The 21,921-nt window shown below is 48.4% G+C and overlaps 1 protein-coding gene across 2 annotated transcripts; it reads left to right on the forward strand.

Annotated features, from left to right (window-relative positions):
* The first annotated feature begins 5,842 nt into the window (after positions 1-5,842).
* PRNP (prion protein (Kanno blood group)) lies at positions 5,843-21,429 on the forward strand. Of its 2 annotated transcripts, none has more exons than XM_045808582.2 (3): positions 5,843-5,994; positions 8,281-8,376; positions 19,031-21,429. In XM_045808582.2, exon 3 carries the CDS (start codon positions 19,041-19,043, stop codon positions 19,812-19,814), a length of 774 nt encoding a protein of 257 aa, XP_045664538.1. In that variant the 5' UTR covers positions 5,843-5,994; positions 8,281-8,376; positions 19,031-19,040; the 3' UTR covers positions 19,815-21,429. The 2 variants fall into 2 exon arrangements, with proteins under 2 accessions (XP_045664538.1, XP_045664540.1); XM_045808584.2 differs by having other exon boundaries at positions 5,893-5,990.
* Positions 21,430-21,921: the final 492 nt, after the last annotated feature.

Genomic DNA, 21,921 nt, shown 5'->3' on the forward strand with positions numbered 1-21,921 from the left:
TCATAAGGGCACTAAACCCATTCACGGGGGCCCCACCCACACAAGCCTGATCACTTCCCAAAGGCCCCACCTCCTAATACTAGCACATTGGGGATTAGGGCTCTAACGTATAAATTCTGCGGGGAAGCAAACATTCAGTCCATAGCACATAAAGATGTCAATCCTTCACACACTTATGCATAAATGCAATGTCATTCCAATAAAAAATTCCAAGCACAAGTTTCTTGAAATTAACAAAATTATAAAATTAATCTGAAAGGAGAAGGGAGTAACATCAGAGACGTTCTGAAGCAAAGAGAGGGTAATTAATGCGTGATAGTGGTCCTACCAGGTGTTGAGGCATATTACAAAGCTTTTACTTGCCTCAAGTATTAGTATTGCTTTGGGTTTGATCCTGAGAGGAAAGCCTCTCCCCAGGTAGCACCCCTCCCCTGGTTGTATCAATTGGCTGTGATAATGTTTTATGCACATTCTAGGTAAAAAGAAGGACTTTCCACCAGGGCCACATTGTGATTTCAAAGAAATATATATTTGGTCTTCATGCACCATTCCTGGCTCACAGCTCCCCAAAACCCTTAAAATTTCCTGAGAGAGAAGAGCCATGGGAGCATCTTTTGTAATAATATTTGGTCTGTTATCCTCAGTTCCTCAGATCGCTTCCAAATCATAAAGGCAAAGTAGGTGTGTCATTATTCAGAACCAGCCAGATCACCACCATTTGGTTTACGTTAATGAGGTGACTTCTGGACAGTACCCAAGGATGGGAGGAGAGGCAACCATGAAACCGATTTCTGGGGAAAGGAGAAGGCTGGGAGGTTGAATCAATTACCAACGGCCAATGATTTCATCAGTCATTCCTACATAACGAAGCCTCCATAAAAACCCAGAAGGACTGAGTTCAGAGAGCTCCTGGGGTGGTGAACTCCTGGAGATTTGGGGAGAGTCGTACATGGAAGCACAGAAGCTTCACAACATTCCCCATATCTTCTCCTATGCATCTCTTCCATCTGGCTGGCCCTGAGTTGTATTCTTTCATAATAAACTGTGATCTCCTAAGTAAAATGTTCCCGGGAGTTCCGTGAGCCACTCTAGCAAATTAACAGAACCCAAGGAGGGGATTATTGGCACCCGTGGTCAGTAGTGGCCAGTCAGGAGCTCAGGGGACAACTGGACTACAACTGGCATCTGAAGGAGGGGGTCATTCCTGCAGGACTGAGCCATAAACCTGTGGGATCCGATGCAATCTCCAGGAAGACTGTGTCAAAATGAAGTTGAACTGTAGAGCACCCAGGTGGTTTTGGACAATTGCTCGGTGGTGGGAGGAAACCCCCCCGCCCCCATCTCTCTCTGTCACACACATACACAGACACATCGGAATTGGATATTAGAATCATTTTAACCAGTGACGAGAAAAATTCCCAATGGGAAGGAACTGCCAGTAGAAACACAGGAAGGCTCCAGTTTCCAGAACAATGGAACAAGTCAGAAGCCGGGCCTGGGGTGGGAGACAAAGAAAGCCTGACAAAATCAGACAGTGAGTTCTGTCAGATCTGTGATGCAAAAAAAAGCAAGTGAAGGACTCAAGTGTGGCAAAGATTCTAGGTGACACTAAACATTGGTTTGGGTAGCTGGGATACCTCACACATAGCTGGACAGAAAGACACGAAAAGCTCGTTGGAGCCCAGGGGAAATGGGAAGCAGAGCAGTCAGAGCAAATGGGAGAGGGTAACACTCAGGATAATGATTTACCTCCTGCAAGGTCCTGGGGTTCTCCTCCCAAGGAATTTACAGCCTTGCTAAAAAACAGCAGATAAATACTAGGACAGATCGAGACAGGGGTGGATGGCACAAGCCGTCACTGCTGGGGCAGGAGGCAGGCAGTTGAGTCTGGGGAGAAGATGTAGGAAGATTTCCCAGGGGAGGACCCATCTGAGCTCGACCCCCCCAGCACAGGGTGATGAAGGAACATGGGCTGAAGGAACTGCCTGGGCAGAATTTCAATAGGGCAGTGACCCTGCAGGACCACAGCCTTTGGGGGACCCAGGGAGAGGCGCCATCAGAACGTGGGCAGGGCCTTTCACAAACCCTTAAGCCCTAGAATCTAGCCGTCAAGGAAACATTCAGTGTGTTGGAAGAGTGGAGAAACGTGAGCCACTCCGTCCAATAGCGGCAGCATGAAACTTTCTCTTCAAGTTCATGATCAATCATCTTGAGAGAAAAATGCTCTTCACTCCCCAGAGAACAGACAACCAGATAAACAGGCCGTCTTCCTCCTCTGCTTGTGGTGACTTCTCAGGCAATGCCTCAAATTGCTGCAGCCCTCTGACTCCAGCCTGGGAAGGGCAGAGGGGAGTGAGGAAAGGAGCGAGGGTTTTGAGGACTCGAACATTCCATTGAAGGCACCCACCCCGGAGAGGACCCTCATGGTTGGAGAGAGTTCAAAATACCCCCTTTATGCTCACAGGCTTCTCCAGCTACTGCCCATTTCTCTGTTCCCCCTCGGGGTAAAAATTCTCTGAATTGTCTCTTATCGCCTCCTCTTTAATTTTTTTTCTTTTATTGAAGTAGAGTTGACATACGTTACATTAGTCTCAGGTGTCCAACATCGTGATTTAACAAGTCCGTACGTTCTGCTGTGCTCCCCACGAGCGTGGCTACCATCTGTCACCCAACAACGCAACTACAGCACCATTGACTACATTCTCTGTGCGGTGCCTTTTATCCCTGTAACTTACATTCCCTCTTTAATTTAGTTCTCTCCCCACCTCTCCCTTGAAACTGTTCCCATCGAGCCCCCAAAAACAACTTCCATGTCACCAGATCCAGTGAGCTCTTTCCTGTCACCACTCTATCTGGTCTCACTAGCTGACACCTGCCTTCTTGAAACATTCTCCTCTCTCAGCTTCTGGGACCCTCTTCGTTTCCCTCCTACCTCACTAGCCATCACTTCTCAGTCTCTCTTGCCCGCTACTCTTCCTCCAATTCAAAGTGTGATTCAGAAGCAGCATCTGGGCATCTGGGAACCTGTGAGAAATGCAGATCCTCGGACCCACCCCGTCCCAGATCTACTGATCCGAATCTCCGGGGTGGGGCCCAGGTGACTCACACGAGCCACTGAGAACTGCTGGTGGCAACGCGCAGGTGTTGCTGGCAGTGCAAAGCAATTCCTCTTCTCCTCTCTGGCCACGCTTTCTCCCTGGATGTTATCATCCAAGCCCATGACTTTGAACATGATCTGTATACTGAAAACGTCTAGAGGCACATCTTCAGCACCAACCCTCCCAGGCTCCAGAATCCCCAGGTTTACCATCTGGGGGCCACAAAGGCATCTCAAATTCAACACGTCCAAACTGGAAGGAACTTCTCCGAAACCTGTTGCCTCTAAAACTGGGTCTTCCTCTATTTCGTTCCCATTTCAGACAGCAGTACCTCCTCTGCTCCCACACTAGATTGAGCACCATTTTCTCTCTCCAGGACCACTGCAAAAGCCACCTGCCAGGCCCTGTGTCCACTTCCGCCCCATGAGGCCCCACACAACAACCAGAGTGGTCTTTTCAGAATGTACATCAGGTCATGTCATTTCCCTGCTCCATCTCCAAGGGCTTCCATCACATTTGATTAAAATCTAAACACCTTGTCGTGGGCTCTTTGGCCCTGCATGACTTGATCACTTTCTACGTGGCTTCCGGTATTCCTTTTGGTGTCTGAGGTCAAAGACTCTAACTATATAATTCACACTAGGGGCTCTATAAATTAGTTGTTGAATGACATAATTCTCCTTTCGTATATAAGTAAACTGAGACTTTGACTTCCTTAGTGCCTCCATATTTTCTGAGAAGGATCTATGAGACAATGACAAATACCTTTGAGCCAGGACACCGGAGATGGATGCAAAGGGAGATTCTCAAAGCCCTTGACGGTGCTGTGAATTTCAGCAGCACAGGTGCCCGAGAGGCCACAAGATGAAGCCCCAGAGGACAAATCAAACTCCACTCCCCACCAGTCCAGAGAATGACCTTCCCAGTTCATAATGGGGTCTGATAGTTGTCATGATGGGGGCAGCAATCATGAATGAAGTTGGGATAAGGAATGACGTAGGGCCAATGGAGAAGCCACATGCAGGCATTCCGATAGGCAAGGGCGATCTTCAAGTCTTCTCTGCTCAGGTGTCATTCATGCAAGTGAAAGGGCCTTCCAGGGATTCCAACCTCCCTCAGACTCTGAGTCTTCCCAACTGCGGCCCCAGACATCATGGGAGAAACCAAGTCCCTGCTGTGCCTGTCCACAAACCTGGCTACACATCCATGCGCGTAAGAAAATGGTGGTGCTTATAAACCACTGAGTTTTATGGGTCGTTGCTACATAGCAATAATAGCCAGATTAGGACATCGGGCAATCGCTTTCGGCTCCCTAATCCCTCCAAGAAACCCTCTGCCTCTGAGCCTCTTCCTGCTGGGAGAGCATTTGGCCAGTAGACACAAGATCCTTTTGAGGAAAAAAAAAAAAAAAAGCTGAGTTTTAGGGTCTTCTAACCAAGCTTTATAGAGTCCCTCCTGCCGGGGGAAGCCAGCCCTTTCCCCCATCTGATCCAGTCACCTACTCTTAGCTCCAGCCCAGCTAAAGACTCAGAGAGATGCTTCACTGTCTCCCCCTCCCCCAGTTCACCTGGCAATAAGCTATCTCCAAGGAAAGAAGTGAAGGCTCTAAAAGTCCTGTCAACCTAATCATTATGTAAGACTGAAAGGATAGAAAACAGCCACAGTGTTGTTGCCTAACGTTCCTTTTTAACTGGCCCAAATCCAGCTGTCTGTTAACTGAATCACCCCATGGAATAGCCATCCATGTTTTCCAGACCTATCATTTCCCCTTCCCAGCTGACCTTTCAAGTGCCCACCCACATTCCCATAAACATCACCCTGCACTGTTTCACATCGCTATACTCTCTGGCTTCTCCCCTTCCTGCCCACTGGTCCCCTCCCACTTGAGTGATCCACCTGGGGATATAGGTATGTAATCCAAGTCCCCTTTCCAATGGGAGCCTCAAGCTTAGTGGAGCCTCTTGCCCATAACAAGGGCATTAGATGTCCCATTTTTCCCAGGACAGTCTTGGTTTATGTCCACTTAATTCATACTGGTCCCCTTTTCACTTTAAAAGTGCCCCAGTCTGGGTAATAATTTAGACGGTTCCCCAAACCCTAATCCCCATCCTCCTATCACTTCATCCCTGGCCATCCTTCACATGAAACAAACCTTTACCTAATTTCTTAGCAGGAATAATGAGCCAGAATACACCGTTCTGTTTTATACAAGTTACCTCAGGTAATGTGAGTGGACTTGTTAAATGGAGTGTATTTTCCTCATCTTGTGAGGTCTTCTCTAAACCATCTCTCCTGCATAAAACAAGGAGCAGAAACTGAGTCAGTGAAAGAACAGGTGATGGCCAATGTCCTCCCTAGGCCTCCAATTTTAAGAATTTATGTGAAAATTCATTAATACTGGGCTCGATCCAAGGTAGCAAAAATCTTTTCCTCTTTAGAGATTTCTGGCTAGCAAAGTTCCAGAAATTGCCTTCTCATTCCCTAACGTCTCATTTTCTCCATTATGTAACGGGGGAGTTGGGGCTTTGGGCCGAATTTCTTTTTAAAGATGATTTTTACAGTCAATGAGCAACGTCAGGGAGTGATGACACCGGGAGGCGGTATCAGCCGGTGAGAGCGTTTAAGCGAATCCCAACACGTTTTCCCTGGCGACTCAGACGGCCCGGCGTGCTTGCCAGGTCTGCACCTTTTCCCGCAACCCCCGCCGCCCGCCCGCGGCAGCTCGGCAGCTCGCGAGACCGCGTGGTCATTGGTCCGCGCGCCGACCTCGGCCCGCGAGCGCCGCCGCCTCCCTTCCCCGCCCCCAGCCCTCCTCCTGGGCGGTGCTTGTCGCCAGCCTCCGCGCCAGTCGCTGACAGCTCGGGCGCTGCGAGCTTCTCCTCTCCTAAGAAGGCAGGTAAACAGCCCCGTGGCCTTTTCAACTCCCAGGGCAGGGCGCGGGCGGGGGTCCGGAGCACTGGGGGGCGGCGGGGGTGCCGCGGAGCCCGAGAGCGCGAGCCTGGGGCCTTGGGACCGGGGGCCGACCTTGGCAGTGAGGAGGGGAGGGGGCTTCCCTGCGGGCGCGTGGCGCGTCTGGCCTGCCCCAGGGTGCGCGTTGGTTTTCGGATGACGCCGCTTGGTTTTGCTTTTCTGGTTGGGATTGGGGGTGAGGGGCGCGGCCGGCCGGGCCCCTGGGGCGGGATGGCTGTGTGCCGCGAGGTCTGATCTCCCCCACGCGGGTCCGCGGCCGGAGGGGCCGAAGGTCCGGGGAAGTGGGGGCGATCGCCCCGCGCGAGCGCGGCTGGGGAACCCAAGGAGGGCCGCGAGCGGCTCTGGGGGGTCGCGGCGCTCCCGGCCGCCGGCCAGTTGGCCGCCCTCCTAGCCGGCGGGGAGAGGCCGGGGACGCCCCGAGGGTGCGCGGAGTGGGGGCGGGGGAGCGGGCGCCCGCCCGGGGCCAGGGCCTCGGTGGGAGAGGAGTCCGGGGCGCCTGGGGGCCCGAGGCGCGGGCGGACTCCTCCCGAGAGGACGCCGCACCCGTCCAGCCCTTGGCGGAGCGGCCCCTGAGCGGCGGCCGTGGGAGGGGCCTCGGGCCTCGGCCGGGTGTGGCCTCGTGGCGGCCGCGTTCTCCCTCTCGGGGGCCCGGGAGCGCCTGGCCGCCGGGGACTCGTGTCTCCTGCCCCAGATCACGATTATCTTCGTGGCTGCGTGTTTTTCTTTCACATAGAGCATCACGGTTTAATCAGCAGTACCCCACATGCTGAGCGTTTGAGGCGTTTCCCTTTTCCTTGCGAAAAACTCCGGGTGGAATAGGATTAAAGGTTTTTTACAAATCAAATTACCAGAAAAAAAATAGGAACAGAAAATTGAATGAAAAAGGTGAGACCTCTGGAAAAATGAACAACTCTCTTAGATGTTATTAAGAAGAAAGAGGGAAATCACCGGTGAAAAGGAACAATTTAACCGACACAACCACCGAGGAGCTCTTAAAACGAAAAAGAACTAGCTAGAAGGGAAAGAAAGCAGAGAGCTAGGATGTGATTTGTATCTTATTTGTATCTGACACAAATTTTTCATACGTGTAAAAGGAAAATGTCAAGATTATAATAGATAAATGGTGAAATGATGAACCATTCATTTGCAGAATAAAATGCAAATGGAAGCAAGTCTGCATTATCATTTCACATCTACTAATTGAACAAAAACGATCCCAGTAGTAGTAACAGCAACCCCTGTAAGACAGTTGCCATGAAACTTGCATATTCAGTTATCTGAGGATGTGGCGGGGTGTTGGGGTTACAAAGATGGCTCTGCTACTGCTTTTGTGACTTCCCACAGGTCACCTAATTTCCTAATCCTGCTCATGTCCATTCATAGAACAGAGGAAGTGAAACCTACCTCCGAATTTGTTGCTAAGATTAATTTTAGGTGAAACTGACCCTTGGTGTGTATACCTTTATTCTTTTCCTATTCACACCCCACTAGGAATGTTGTGAATTACTACACGCTTTTTGTAAAACAACCTGGCAATGCATTAAGAGGTTAGAAGTGGTGACCCAGAAAACCCTACTCCTGGGGGACTTACCTGCAATGGAAGAAACAAGCAAACAGAAAAAAAAAGCCATATGTGGGCAACACGTGCATAATGGTGCAGAATGATCTAAAATTAGAACCAACTGGGAAACAACCTAAATGTACAACAGCAGGGCAGTAGCTCAGAAAATCATGGCACAGTAACCGGTAGGAGCATTATGTAACCATCAAAAGTCATGATTTTGGAGCCTCTGATATATGGAGGGAAACTGACAAGTCAAAATGCAGTTTTCTAAACTATTTACTCAAGCGTGAATGCATGTGTAGAAAATCTGAATTCTGGAAAAGCACCAAAAAATGGACATTTTAACAGAAGTGAGAGGTGATTTTCATGTTCTTTTTTGTTGGTACATTGCTTGTACTAAATAATGCAATTTTTTAAATAGGTCACATATCTCAATTTTTTAAGTGATACGGACCCACAGTTTTCTCTGTGTCTTGTTTGCTGTTTCTTTATATGACCCCTTTTTTTTTTTTCAAATTTTGTCTCATTTTTTTCTTGAATAGATTTATTAGTGGTTCAGTAATTTATATATAGGTTTTTCTTTTAAGGAATCAGTTCTTAGATGTACTTACCGATTCTAGTTTTTTCTTTTTTGTTGTTGTTTTTCAGGATCCCTGGTTATATTAGAAAACTGAGTATTTCAGCCACGCCGAAGCAGTCTGTCTTCTCAGAGACACAGTCCAGCTCAGCTGAGCCACAACAGATGTATGTACCCTGTGGAATCTCTTTGGTCTTCTGATGGTCGAAAAGCCTCCAAATGTCACAGAAAATAAGGGTCTGAAAAGGCTCTGATCAACAGGCCCCTGCTCGGGAAGCCACTTGGTTCTATATATGTAACTCCTACCCGTTGCATCATCCTTGCAAATTCAGCTTGATTTTGCAGAGAAAGGGTCACGGCTTTCTCTCCAATCAGGTTGAATTATGTAAGGAAACAGCCATTTAAAAAATAATATAATGAGACAATAATCACATAACGTTTCTGTACCAAATTAACACTGAAGGTGACTGTCCAACAGCTGATGAAAGGTTTTATGAGGGGAAAGGTTTTCGAAGCCGTAGTTTTATCTTACCTGTTCTGTTCTGCCTCTGGGATCTTATTTCCTCTCCAAGGGCAATTGTATCAGCTGTGAACTGCTGTGTATTAAGCATTCACATTGCGCCGGCGTCTAACCCAGGGATGGTGCTGCATTGTAAAATAATCCTGGAGTGAATACCATGCTTGGCAGCCCTCAAAGTTGGGAGCTTTTTTTTTTTTTCCAGTTTGTTAATTTCATTTTGTTAATCCATTTTCTTCCGCTGTGTTCTACTTATTACTGCTGAACTATCATGTGATCGCTTCAAGGGAAGTGTGCTCTTTCATGAAAAGCATTATAAATGCGGTTAAGTGTTGTGTTCCTGGGACCTAGTTCTTGAAGCCTGGTTAGGAGTGTAGTCCCCTGGGAATCTTTTATCGATCCCCAGATCCCATTGCTAGACACTCGCAGGCTGTTGGCCCAGGATAGGCTCCAGCAACGTTGCTTTTCAAAAAACTCTTCAGGTAATTCTGGTGATAGACCAGGTTGGGGGTCCTTTGCCCTGTTCCATCCAGGCCTGGGCCTCAGGGTACCAATGCAAACCACACATCCCAAAATGTTTTGCAAAATGTTGTATAGCTTGCATCAGATTCTTTAAGGGGCAGTGTCCTCAAAAAGATTAAAATATAACAAGGTTCTACTTAGCCCTGGAAAGACAGGGAATTTTCCTGGGGGCTATGGGGGGTGGGAGAAGCTGGCTGGTGCCACTTCCCAATTTAACCAATTAAGTTTCAAGTTGTAATGCGTTCTAAGTATTAGAAGCTTGGCCCTTGGCACGCGATCATTAAGCTAGTTCCCACCAGCCCTGTCTTATCCCCATGTATAAATGGGAATAGGATGAACAGGGTAATAATCTGTGGATCTTCTTGGTACCTTCTCTCAAGTTCCATTGCTCTGCCATTGTTCATGTACCAATGCCACGTGATCTTTACAAGGCCGCATGTAGCTTTCCAATGTATCCTGATAGCTGGCAGGCCAAGCATGCCCTAGGTTTTTTTCCTGGTCAATGATTTTTTTCTGACTTCTTAATTTTGAGTATCATTTCATCATGTTCTTTAAAACCCCCTTTGAATTCTGACCGAAAGTGTGTGGACTGTGATGGGTTGTTTGAAGATAAATTGGCATCTTTCAATATTGGTTTTCCCAACCAAAAACATTGTATGGCTGGGTTTTTGGGGTTTTTTTTTTCTTCTTTCTAGTCTTCCTTTACGTCTCTCAGTAAAATTCTTTCGCTTTCCTCCTACAACTCCTGTTTCTTTTTAGGTTAAATCCTAGATACTGTGAAAATCTTTTATTGCCATTATGGGTGGAATGGCAATATGGAACATCATGGATGGAATGTTTCATCCGTGCTCAGTCTTCTCACTAATTATGATTAATTTGTGGACTTGCTGGTTTTTTACATATTGATTTCAAAACTTGCCACCCCAATGAGCTCACTTGTTTATTCTAAGACATTTTAGGCCGATTTTCCAAACAGAAGCTTGTACTTGGCTAGAACTTCGTAACAATCTAAAATAAGAGCAACTACTTGCATTTTTGTCTTGTTCATTACACTGATGGGATGCCTTTCCTTTTTCTGTTAAGACAGAATATAGGCCCTGTGTGTGTGGTGGCAATTCTTGATGGAAAGAGACTGCCTGCTAGTTCTATGGACACTTTAACAGCTTAAACTTAAGAAATCAAGAATGGAGGTTGATTTTAATGGAAAACTTCTCCGTATCTGCAGAGAATCTTAGCGTTTTGTCATCTTCGCCTGTTCAGAGGTGTTCTGATTTTGAGCCATCCTTGCATTCCTAAAATAATCCTTATTGGTCACAGTGTATTCATCTTTTACTAAACTGTTAAAATCAGTTTGGTGGTATTTTCTGGGGGATTTTTGGCATCTGTAGTGGTGGAGGCTGGGTGACTAAGGGCACGAGCCCTGCACTTAAATTGCTGGAGTTTCCATCTCGGCCCTTGTCCCCTTGGCTATAGACACTGCTTCTCAGGGGAAGTTGCCCTAACATTTCTCTCTGCTGAGTTCCAGACTCTTAAACAATTGCCTAAATTAATACTCCTACTTGAACGTCTCATAGATGTAGCCAAGTCAGCGTGTCCAAACCACAGCCCCCCGTTTTCTCTCCAGGCAAGGCCCTCCACCTGTCTCCCTCATTTCAGGAGATGGCATCACCCACCAAGTGAAATATCTTACTCACCATCATGTCCCCAGCCACTAGCACAATGCTAGAACCTTAGAGGACATTTAAATATTTGGTGAATGAATCAGTACGTATTGTACTATAAATATTACATTGTAATATGTAATTTAGGACAACTTTTTCCTCCATTTCTTTTATGGTTATTGGTCAGTTCAAGTTTTCTATGTATTTAAAAACTGGCATATGCTAGTTGTGCCATAAGTACTTGTTGACTAGAATTCATTCTAAAGTCCATATTTATAATTTATATTTTAACAGAAAAGCAACCCATCCCATACAGATTTTTAATTCATAAAACACATTTGCATTTGGAAGGTGGTTAGCCTTTTAAAGCCTTCACTTTCTAAGGTTATTTGGCCTTTCCCAGTCCCCATGTGGAGCTATGTAGTGGGGTGCATTTGTGTGGGTGTGCCTTTCCAAGTCACTTGATTTTATTTGAAAATTCTTCATTTTTCTGGGTTTTATTAAGTTCTGCTTTCATTTCTTTTTATTTCTTTATAACTATGATGCTTTATTTTGAAATTTTCTCTTTCTGTTTTCTTCTTTTTCGAGTTGAATAATCTTTTAATTTATTTTCATTCTTCCTGTTCAATTACACCACCCACACTCCTTTGATAGTCACGTGGGTTCCTTTATTTCCACACCCTGCCTTCTTGGCATCATTCAGCTCTTTTGTGGTTTTCGTTTGGTTGTTTTTTTCTTTTTGACTAGACTGATAAGTGTAAGTGATATATCATTTTTTTTTGTGGTCCCATTTTATCTGATTCTTAGTGATTTTGAATATCTTTTCAAGCCCTTTTGGCTTTTCCTCTTCTATCAATTATCAGTTTTTGTATCTTTTGGCCCTTTTGTCTATTTTTGTTTATTACTGTTCCTCACTGCTTCTAAGAATTCCTTGTATGTTCTAGAAATGAATCCTCTGTTGGCTGTAAATACTACAGATATTTTTACCATTATGTACTCCTCTCCACTTTGTCCATAGTGTCCTTCATAGCATTAAACAAGAATTCTTAACTTTCACATCAAAAATTCTTATTTGCCTCTTGGTTTGTGTTCTTTGTTTAAAAAGCCCTCCCCCCACTCCTTCTCCAGGTCACACAGGCATTCACCTATAGTTTCTTCTTCTAACAATGTGCTTTTCCCTTTCTCAGCTGGGTCTGTATTCCATCTAGAGTGCACTCTTGCACGTGGTGTTAGGGATCCCGTTTCATATTTCTTTTCCCGGAAGCATCTGCTCAACAGCCTTCCTCTCTCCATCGATTTGCGGTGGCTGCTTTATCGTATATCAAGTCCCTACTGAAGTATATATACAAGGGCCGATCTCTGAATGCGCCCTTCTGCTCTCCTTGGCTGTTTGGTCTGTTCCTAGACTGTGTGGTCTTTATTGCTCTGGCTTTGGTAGTAGGATTTAATGTCTGATCCAGTAGATTCCCTTCTCTTTTCTATTCCTTTTTAAATTTGAGTTTGCTATTCATGGACATGGCTTTAACCTTGTAAGCATATCGAACTCCTCAAAAAACCCAGGTGGACCTTGGATTGGCATTTTATTGAAATTACAGGTTCGCTGGGGCGTGATTGACAGCTGTCTTTCTAATGCTAAGTCAGTCATCCTAGTCAAAGCCACGGAGTACCTTTCCATTTTTACAGATCATCTTCAGTGATCTTTACTGGAGTTATTTTTTGCTCAAGTCTTATTTTTTCTCAGTAAGTCAAGTACTAGATACTTTACAGTTCGGTTCGCTATTTGTGATTATCTTCTTTCTTGATTTTTTTTTCTAGTTGATTATTGCTGGTGTAGAGAAATGCTGTTGATTTTTCTAGGCCAATCTCGTATCCCACAGCCTTGCTGAACTCTAGTGCTGGGTCTCTTGTCGTCTCTGACAAATCTGTTGGGTTTTCTGTGTGTGATTACTTTAATTGCAAATAATGACGGCCAGCTCTTTCCTTGCAGTTCCAGCCCCACTTACTTCTTTATCTCTGCCTATGACACTGGACAGGACCTCCAGTCCTGTGACGACGGACATCCTTATCTTATTTCTGATCTTAAAGGAAGAGGTTATCCACTAGCTATGTTTGCTGGTTTTGTAATATAACCTTTATCAAGTTAGGGGAGTTTCCTACTATTCCTAGTCTGCTAAGAGGTTTTTTTTTTGTTTTTTTTTTTTAGTATTGACCTTTAGGTATTGACCTTTGACAAATACTTAATGTCTTTTTTGTTTGTTTTGTTTTTCACTATTTATTTTTTTTATTTACGTCATGCTGGGTGTGGGAGCTTGAAATCTGGAGGCGATGGGTCTTCCCCTTCTCACCCCCTTTGACAAGCACAGCTGAGATCAGTCCCGGAAACCTCTGAACTAGGGCCATACAGACGGGGCAGAGTCTGTAGGCCTATCTCCCACCAGCTAGGCCCTCCTCACAGGGCAGGGAGGGAGGGCTCCCGGACACCCACTCAGGGCCTGACTCAAGTTTTGTAGTTTGCACTGGACCACCTGTGCCCCTCCCTGGTCCCAAAGCTGGCCAAGGTCTGGGGGTGGTAGGGGGAACAGTGGCCAGTGGAGGCTAATAAAGCCATTTAACTTGATTGTGGCTATGGCTGGGTCCAGCATTTGAGGGCTGGGGTCCAAGGCGTGTCTCAAGGTGAGATGCTGGGGGAAGCTTGTCAGGTAGGCCTCAACGTCCACATCTGTGAAATAGGATGACTTCTCTGCCCACAGTAAACACAGTGTCTATATAGTGCATGAGGGAGAGGCATCCAGGGGCTTGACTGGAGGGAAGGAACCCCAGGGCCCCTGCCTACTTCCTGAAGCTCAGGGGCCGCTCTTGGGAACCTGTTGCTTCCTCCGTTGCCTGCCCAACTGGCAGAAGTGCAGCCGTTTGGGGTTGAGGCCAAAGGCCTGCAGTCTCTGGTGACTAAACTCACATCTACCAAGTGTCACCTTGGGCCCCAGGAGATAGGCCTCCTTGCCCCTCCTCCGCCTCTGGGGGACTGGCTTCTGGGTGGGTGACACAGGGCCCACCCCTTCCTTTGCGGGGCCTGCTTCCTGCCGGCCCCATCAGGTGCCAGCAGCTGCCCCTGTGGCCTGGCTTTGTCTTTGCGGCTTCCCTGTGGCTTCCATGAGTGTGCCCGTCTCCTCCGGGCACAGTGACTCAGAGATCTGCCTCTCTTTCCGTGAGTTCTGGGCCTTCCGGCGGTACAGCCTCTGGTCCTGCAGCTGCTCCGGCTCAGACCTGTGCGCGCAGGTTGTCTCAGGGAGCCCCGCTCGCTGCCTCCAGCTCTGGTTTTTGCTGTGTTCCTGCAGGCGGGCCGGGTCTCTTGGGGTGTCAGGGCTGGGAATGTCCTTCTGCCCCTTCAGCCGCTCCGGCTAGTCCGCATCCCCCTGGATTCTCCCTGCATTCGCGTGTTTCTGCAGCCGCCCCGAGCCCCCTGCCCGGCGCTGTCCTCGCCCTGGCCGCCCTCCGCCCTCCACCAATGCCCGGAAGCTTTCTGTGAGCGGTTCCTGTTCTTCTGCGTGACTTTTCCAGGAGATCTGCGGGGGTCTCCAATTGGAGATCTCCACGGCCGAGTTTGCCTTCTTTCTCCAAGAAAACCTTCCTTCCCTAGCCCTTCATGTACGCAGGCCGCATCTTCTCTTGCTTCTCTTGGCCGCTGGCGCGTCCTCGCTCTCCGAGGATGGTGCTGTCCTGATAGAAGGTGGCATCTTTCTGATAAATTCAGGGGTCCTTCTTCTTCCACGAGGACAGAGTCCTGTAGAAATCACGCCCCCGCTGGGGGTCAGATTCCACGCGCTCATCGCTAGAGTCAGACTCCAAGCTGGAGGCGCCACCGCGGTCTGGGTCCCGGTCCCCAGAGTGATCTTGAAGCCACTGCAGCCCCTGGCGCCTCTGCTGGTGGCCGTACCGAGCGGCCAAGGCCACGTTTACCCGAAGGGGCGACGACCCACACAGTTCAAAGCCTGTCGGCTCTGCCCTTCACATCTCGAAATGTGCCAGAGGATCGGACCCCAAGCCGACCACTCACAGAGAGTATCTTACTGGAGTTCAGAAGCCCCGTCTCCGTCCCCAGCAATTTCACTCACCAGCGCTGTAACCCTAGGTGTGACACCTGACGTCTGAGTCTTGGTAGCCTCATTCGCAGAGTGATAGGTTTGCATTCAATAGTATCAGATCTTCCTCCTTTCATCCCAAACACGAGATTCTCCAAGGTCTCCTGTAAGTTTTGAGTCCCTCTTATGCATTTAGAAACGAGTCTCTACTTCAGAATGTCGTTGCTATTTTTAATACTTTTCATAACTAAGTGTTGCTTTTATTGTACTCAGCTGATTCTAAAACGGTCTGTCCTCATATTCTGTGGTTAGCCAACCTTACCCAACATTCGCTTTAATAAAGCACCAAACAGCTACGCATGCGCACGGCTCTGACACCCTCTTGCCTCCGGGTCTCTCTTGTCTCACGTACATAGGGTGATGAGAGTGAGAGCCGAGCCCGTCATTTGTCTCCCTCCAGACCTTCTCCACCTTTCTGTGTCCATCCATGCAGCTGCCCGGTGCCGAAATCTGGGTGCCACCCTGACCTTTCCCGTCTCTCACCGTCCACATCAAACACCAAGCCCTCCAGAAGCTACCTTCCAATCAGAACATCCATGACCGTCCTTCCCTGGCAAGGCACCGTCTCTACCTCAGTCACTGCAGGAGCCTTGAAACTAGTTTCCCTGCGCGTGCACGCATGCTCGCACACACACAGGCCCCAGTCCCTCCTCCGGTTCTTTCTCAAAGAGAACCCAGAAGTCGTCACTGGCTCCCTAGTACTTTCAGGATCAAGTCCACAGGACTTAACGTGCCTTATCATTAGGCTACTTACAGTAACCTACGGAGGACAGTCTTGAGAATGGAAAGGGCACTATTCATATTAGCACCAGGCACAACAGGTGTAAACTGTCCCGGGGAAGACGGGATGTCCGCCCACCTTGCTGGTGAGGCCCTTTACTGCCTGACCCGCCTGCCTCTCCACCACACATGGAGGCTTCTCTCCCAGGAAGTCCCCTGCAGTCCCCCCACCCCCGCCAGTATTCTCTCTCACGGCCTGTCTCCGCTCTGAATGCCCTGTGGCCCCTTCTGCCTCCTGCGCCCGGCTTCCCGAGGACCGAGGCCCTCTCTGTGCCTCCCCTTCTGGGTGGTGTCATCCTCTGCTCACATGTCTCTACGAACTTACAGAGCTGTGACTCTTACAGCCTTGGACCAGGCATGTTCAAAGCCAGTCTCCCCATTCATCCCCTTGCAACAGGGTCTCTCTCCCTCCTGCCCCGACCCTGTCAGCTCTCCTCTCTGGCCAGCCAGAGCTCCCGTGGCAGATGGCACTTGAACTCAACATTCCTATAACTGGACTGTAGATGTTGGACAGCAGGGCCAGGGCGGAGAAGAGGGTTTTGAAAATTCATGAATAATGGTTCACTTTTGTAACAATTTAATTGTTAGTTTGGTTATTATGCTTTATTACCGATGTTTTCACACTCATGCATTCAGTCAGCATTTATCGTGTAGGGCTGTGAGCCAGGCACTCCATTTAGGCCTTAGGGACACTGCTGTGAACAAAGGAAACTCCCGCCCTGGGAGAGCCCGCGCTCCCATGGAGAAGGCGAACAGTAAGCAAATAGTAAATTGTAGATGTCAGGTAGGCATTCCCACTCCGGAGAAAGATGAAGCAGGACAGGGGATAGGATGCAGCCTGCTGACTTAGGTAGAGTGGCATGGGCAGCCCCACAGAGGTGACATTAGAGAAGACTGGAGCCATACAACTGGAGGGAGTGCCTTCCAGGCCCTAGGAGCAGCAAGAGCAAAGGCCCTGAGACGGGAACGTGCTTATCAAGTGTGAGGAGCAGGAGGAGGCCAGAGAGAGGTGGGCAGCTGGAGGCAGGTCACGTGGGGCCCAGCCCACACGGTCAGGACTTGGAGTCTTACCCTGAGTGCAAAGGAGTGCCACTTGGGGGGGAAGGGAAGAGGCATGGTGTAACCTAAATAAAAAAAAAAATAGGTTGTCTGAGCCTCTGGGCTGCTAAGTAGAGAACAGGCAGTGGGGGGCAGGGGAAAAGCAGAGAGGCCGGTTGGAGGCTGTTGAAAGACCCCGATGCGAAGCAACAGAGGCTTCACCCAGGATAGTAAGTAGTGCTGGGAAATGTGAGTAGTTTCGGGATTTACGATTTATTTTAAAGGTAGAGCCGATAACATTTGCTGGTAGATTCATTGTGTGCTGTGAGAAAGAGGAAATTCAAGAATAACTCTGGAGTGGGTGTTGGGGGCACCTGGGTGGCTCAGTTGGTGGAGTATGTGACTCTTGATCTTGGGGTCATAAGTTCAAGCCCCACATTGGGCATGGAGTTTACTTTAAATAAATAAAATCTTAAAAAAGAACTCCAGGGTGTTGGCTAGGTTTGGCTCATTGAGGTGAATGAAATAGTTGTTGTCATGAAACCCCATTACATTGGGAGCTGTTGACTGGGGTGGCGCTCCCCTAGTCCAGTTCCCTGCGGAGTGTGAGCAGAAGGGTGGGCAGCGGGGAGCTGGAGAGCTAGAGCCCCCCAGCACGTGGGGAGTACAGCCGGGAGAGGCCTGCTTAAGACTAGTGCCAGGGCTGGAGGATAAGGCCAGGCGGCACGTCTCAGGACCCTGCCCCTCCGACCCGACCCAGAAGAGCCTCCGGAAATCCTGATTGATTGGCATGGTCAGAACAGTTGAACCTGCTTTCGTAACTTTCAAATATATTTTTATTTACCTATGGCCACCAAGACTTTTCCATATCGAAGCATCAATGGGAGGTGAATCATTTACTTATTTCATTAGTCTCCTTCCTCTGAATGTGTGTGTCTTTGATCTCTGCCCCTAGAACTGAGCGCCCAGGGTAAATGAGGTGTTTCATCTGAAAGGAGACTTTTCATTTGATGAGTGTACGTTCTGCAAAGGGTTGTAAATTATTATCCACAACAACTTAGTTTATTTGTGGATTCCCGAACTGTGCCGGCCCTTTTCTATAAGACGTGTTTCTTTGGTACCATATATTAGGAGAAAATAAGTCCCTCATAAGCCGTTAAATGCTGAACTAAAACTCATTCAGTGACTTGTGAACACAGGCATTTTTATCCCGCTTTAAGCAGCTCTTTTTATAGAAGATGAATTTACAAGAGGGCTCGCAAAATCCTGCACGTTTCCTGTTTCCAAAAAATACTGTATTGAGAATTACTTTGAGGAAGTTCCTGCAGGCATTTATATGTTCAGAGGGCGTTAATTCCTTCACTTAACAAGTAACTGTTGTGTCCCTGCTCTGCCAGGCACCGCCCCAGCCCCTGACGAGAGAGCAGCAGGCGAGATGCCCTCCCTGCTGGCGTTCATTCCCACAGACCAGAGAAGACAGGAGCCAGCGATTTTCAAAGTTCATTCTTGTAAAGCTCAATGGGGGGCTTCCTAACTCCCAAGACTTCCATAGGGGCCACCCCAAGGTCTCAGAAGGTTCTAGAAGGGGCTACACCAAGATCCTCATAGCAGTCCACACAGCAGCCAGGGACTTGTCTCCACTCCAGCCCCCACAGGTGGCTGCTCAGGTACAAGGGAATGAGACCCATATTGGTGGATAAAGGGTTCCCCTCGGTGTAGACGCCCCAGACCCCACCTGAGCCAGTGTCCCTTATGACAGCCCCGTGGGCACAGCTTCCAGGGTCCCCACAAGGACATACCTGGTTACAATAATCACTGCCCTAAAGGTGCTCAAAGCTATGGCAGACCGTCCAGATGTTTATAATTTGACCCAGCCCCGATGCGGTTTATCAGTCAAGTTATTTTTACCATAAGCAACATTGCTGACATCCCATCTCTGTCAGGTTTCCAGGAAGTAGAGCCAGAAATGCTCTTAAGGTCAAGTTTGTGCTTAGAGGAGGCGAAAGAGTTGTGTTAACGCTTTATTTGAAGTGACTTTTGTCCTAAGTGCCGCAAAAGAGAAGTAGGAGTGGGGGGCCTTTGCGACCGCCGGGCTCGCGCTCTTGCTGGGCCTTCGCTCACTATGCGGCAAACGCAGGACGCTGACTCCCTTCTCGTTTTGCAGATAAGCCGTCATGGTGAAAAGCCACATAGGCGGCTGGATCCTGGTTCTCTTTGTGGCCACGTGGAGTGACGTGGGCCTCTGCAAGAAGCGGCCGAAGCCTGGAGGCGGCTGGAACACCGGGGGGAGCCGATACCCAGGGCAGGGCAGTCCCGGAGGCAACCGCTACCCACCCCAGGGCGGCGGCGGCTGGGGTCAGCCCCACGGGGGCGGCTGGGGACAGCCCCACGGGGGTGGCTGGGGTCAGCCCCACGGGGGCGGTTGGGGACAGCCGCACGGGGGCGGTGGCTGGGGTCAAGGCGGGGGCGGCCACGGTCAGTGGGGCAAGCCCAGTAAGCCCAAAACCAACATGAAGCACGTGGCGGGAGCCGCGGCAGCGGGGGCGGTCGTGGGGGGCCTTGGCGGCTACATGCTGGGGAGCGCCATGAGCCGGCCCCTCATTCATTTTGGCAACGACTATGAGGACCGTTACTACCGTGAGAACATGTACCGCTACCCCAACCAAGTGTACTACAAGCCGGTGGATCAGTACAGCAACCAGAACAGCTTCGTGCACGACTGCGTCAACATCACGGTCAAGCAGCACACGGTCACCACCACCACCAAGGGGGAGAACTTCACGGAGACCGACATAAAGATCATGGAGCGCGTGGTGGAGCAGATGTGCGTCACCCAGTACCAGAGAGAGGCCGAGGCTTACTACCAAAGGGGGGCGAGCGCCATCCTCTTCTCCCCGCCCCCGGTGATCCTCCTCATCTCCCTGCTCATTCTCCTGATCGTTGGATGAGGAGGGCCTCCCCGCCCCCTCCACCGCCTTCATCTTTTACGGGTTGGGGGAGGGCGTGTCTACTTACAGCCCCTTAGTGGTGGTGTCTCCTCCCTGCTTCTCTCTTTATCACCCCTAGGCTAAGATCCTTGGCCCTGATGGCCCTGGGAAAGGTGGAGCAGACCCAGGATGCTATTTATTCGGGCCCCCCTGTGATGATGGAGTCCTTAAGGGGCCAATGCTAGTGCTGGGCTGCGAATAACAGCAAATAATCATTGGTTGACCTAGGGCTTTTTTTTTTTTTTTTTTTTTTTGGGGGGGGTCTAGTGCAGCAGATTGAGGCTAAAACAATTCTCAAAACAGTCTTCAAATACCTTTGCCTGAAAACCTCTGGCTCCTTCCCCAGCTGAGCTCAGTACACTAATACCCCATCTTAGCAGTGATTTCCTAGCAACTTGGGGAAATGTTTCTCATCCCTTCTAGAAGAAGCCGATTGCATTTCCCTGTGCAAAGAGCATTTCTGCCAAATTTGAAAGGAGGCCACATGATATTCATTCAAAAAGCAAAACTAGAAATCCTTCACTCTTGGACCAGGCTCAGCCCGCCAGAGAGCACAGAACTGGGACGATGGTTTGCATTCTGCGGTGCGGGCTACGTACGCGGCAGCCATAGCATGAAGCGTAAATATTCATGCAACACCAGAGCTCGGCAGAGGATGTTTTCACAGGGAATGAACATAACCAACAGGACGAAAACGCTAAAACATATCCCACACTTCGGAGTGGTGCCCTTGGAGGCAAGCTCCCATTTGGGACATTCAAAGCACCTACATGTGGCATTCCTTTCTTTCATACCCTAAACTATAGATAATTAAGGCAGCAAAAAAATGAACTGCCTTCCGGGCACTGAGAGCAAATCTTTGTTCCTTTACCTGGAAACCAGAATGATTTTGACACAGAGGAAGGTGCAGCTGTTAAAATAACCGTCATCCTAGAGGATTGCGTAATGGAAAAAATAATTCGTAGACAAAAATGATTGCATTTTTTCATTGCTGTGTCATAATTGTCAAAAACCAGAATTATGTCAAGTTCTAGTTTCTATAATCGGCTTTTGAATCCAAGAATGGAAGCCCATCCAAAAAAATATCTTAGGTCGGACATGATAGAAATATCCATTCAGAGTGCGGAAAAAAGGAATTCTGTTAACTGTTATTTAAGTAAGGTGAAATTATTGTCTGGATCATTCAATATCGTCACCTAGCAGATAAATTAGCATTCTGCAGTGTTCCTGGCTTGCACTGTGCGGGTATTCGATGTAAAAAAAAAAAAGTTATTATATATATATATATATTGCGTATGACAAACTTAGAAATTTTGGTTAGAGGAGTTAACATCTGATATATCTAATGCACACCTGGTTTTGTAAGGTACTAAATAAATACTTAATATGTAGAAAACCCTTTTGCGTGGTCCTCAGGCTTAAACGTGCACTGAATAGTTTTGTATGATCGATCCGACGTGGTCTTTGAAATATGCATGTACTTTATATTTTCTATATTTGTAACTTGCATGTACTTGTATTAAAAAATGTATAAATGTTCAAAATCTTGACTAGAATTAAAGAGGAGCTAAGTGAGTGTGTTCCGTGGTGTTTGCAGTGACATTCACCACCGTGCCCTGTGTTGGCAGGGCCATCCATGGTGGGGGTGGTGGGAGCAAGGCGCCGCTCGCGGTCCCCGTGCTCCTGCAGCAGCCAGTGTCCCGTGCACCTGCTCCCAGTCCTGCCACCAGCATGCTCCCAGTCACATGCAGCTGCTCCCTGCTGCCTTTTCATTTTTTCCGCAAGTATCTTAAATGTGCTGGGCACTGGGTAAAGGCAGAGGCACTTCATTGCAGCAGAGGAAGACAGCCCTTGCGCCCTAGAAGCTTTTTTTTTTTTCCCTAGATTTTTAAATAGAGGATTTTCTTGACTAAATTGCAGCTTAACAAGCTCTCAAGTACCAATTTGATAGTCCCCCGCCCCAACCCCAACTGCAGGTTATAAACTCTCCCAGACCCTGGGAGCCGCAGTGACAGTCAGAACTCCCTTTGGACTGAAATTCAACACCTTAGGTCTAAAAGGCCACTCA

The sequence above is a fragment of the Ursus americanus genome, chromosome 22 (genome assembly GCF_024610735.1).
Source record: "Ursus americanus isolate L20-20 chromosome 22, mUrsAme1.1.p, whole genome shotgun sequence".
Classification (NCBI taxonomy): Eukaryota; Metazoa; Chordata; class Mammalia; order Carnivora; family Ursidae; genus Ursus; species Ursus americanus.

Excerpts from the sequence above, each read along its gene's own strand:
- PRNP (XM_045808582.2), top strand. The coding sequence starts at position 19,041 with ATGGTGAAAAGCCACATAGGCGGCTGGATCCTGGTTCTCTTTGTGGCC.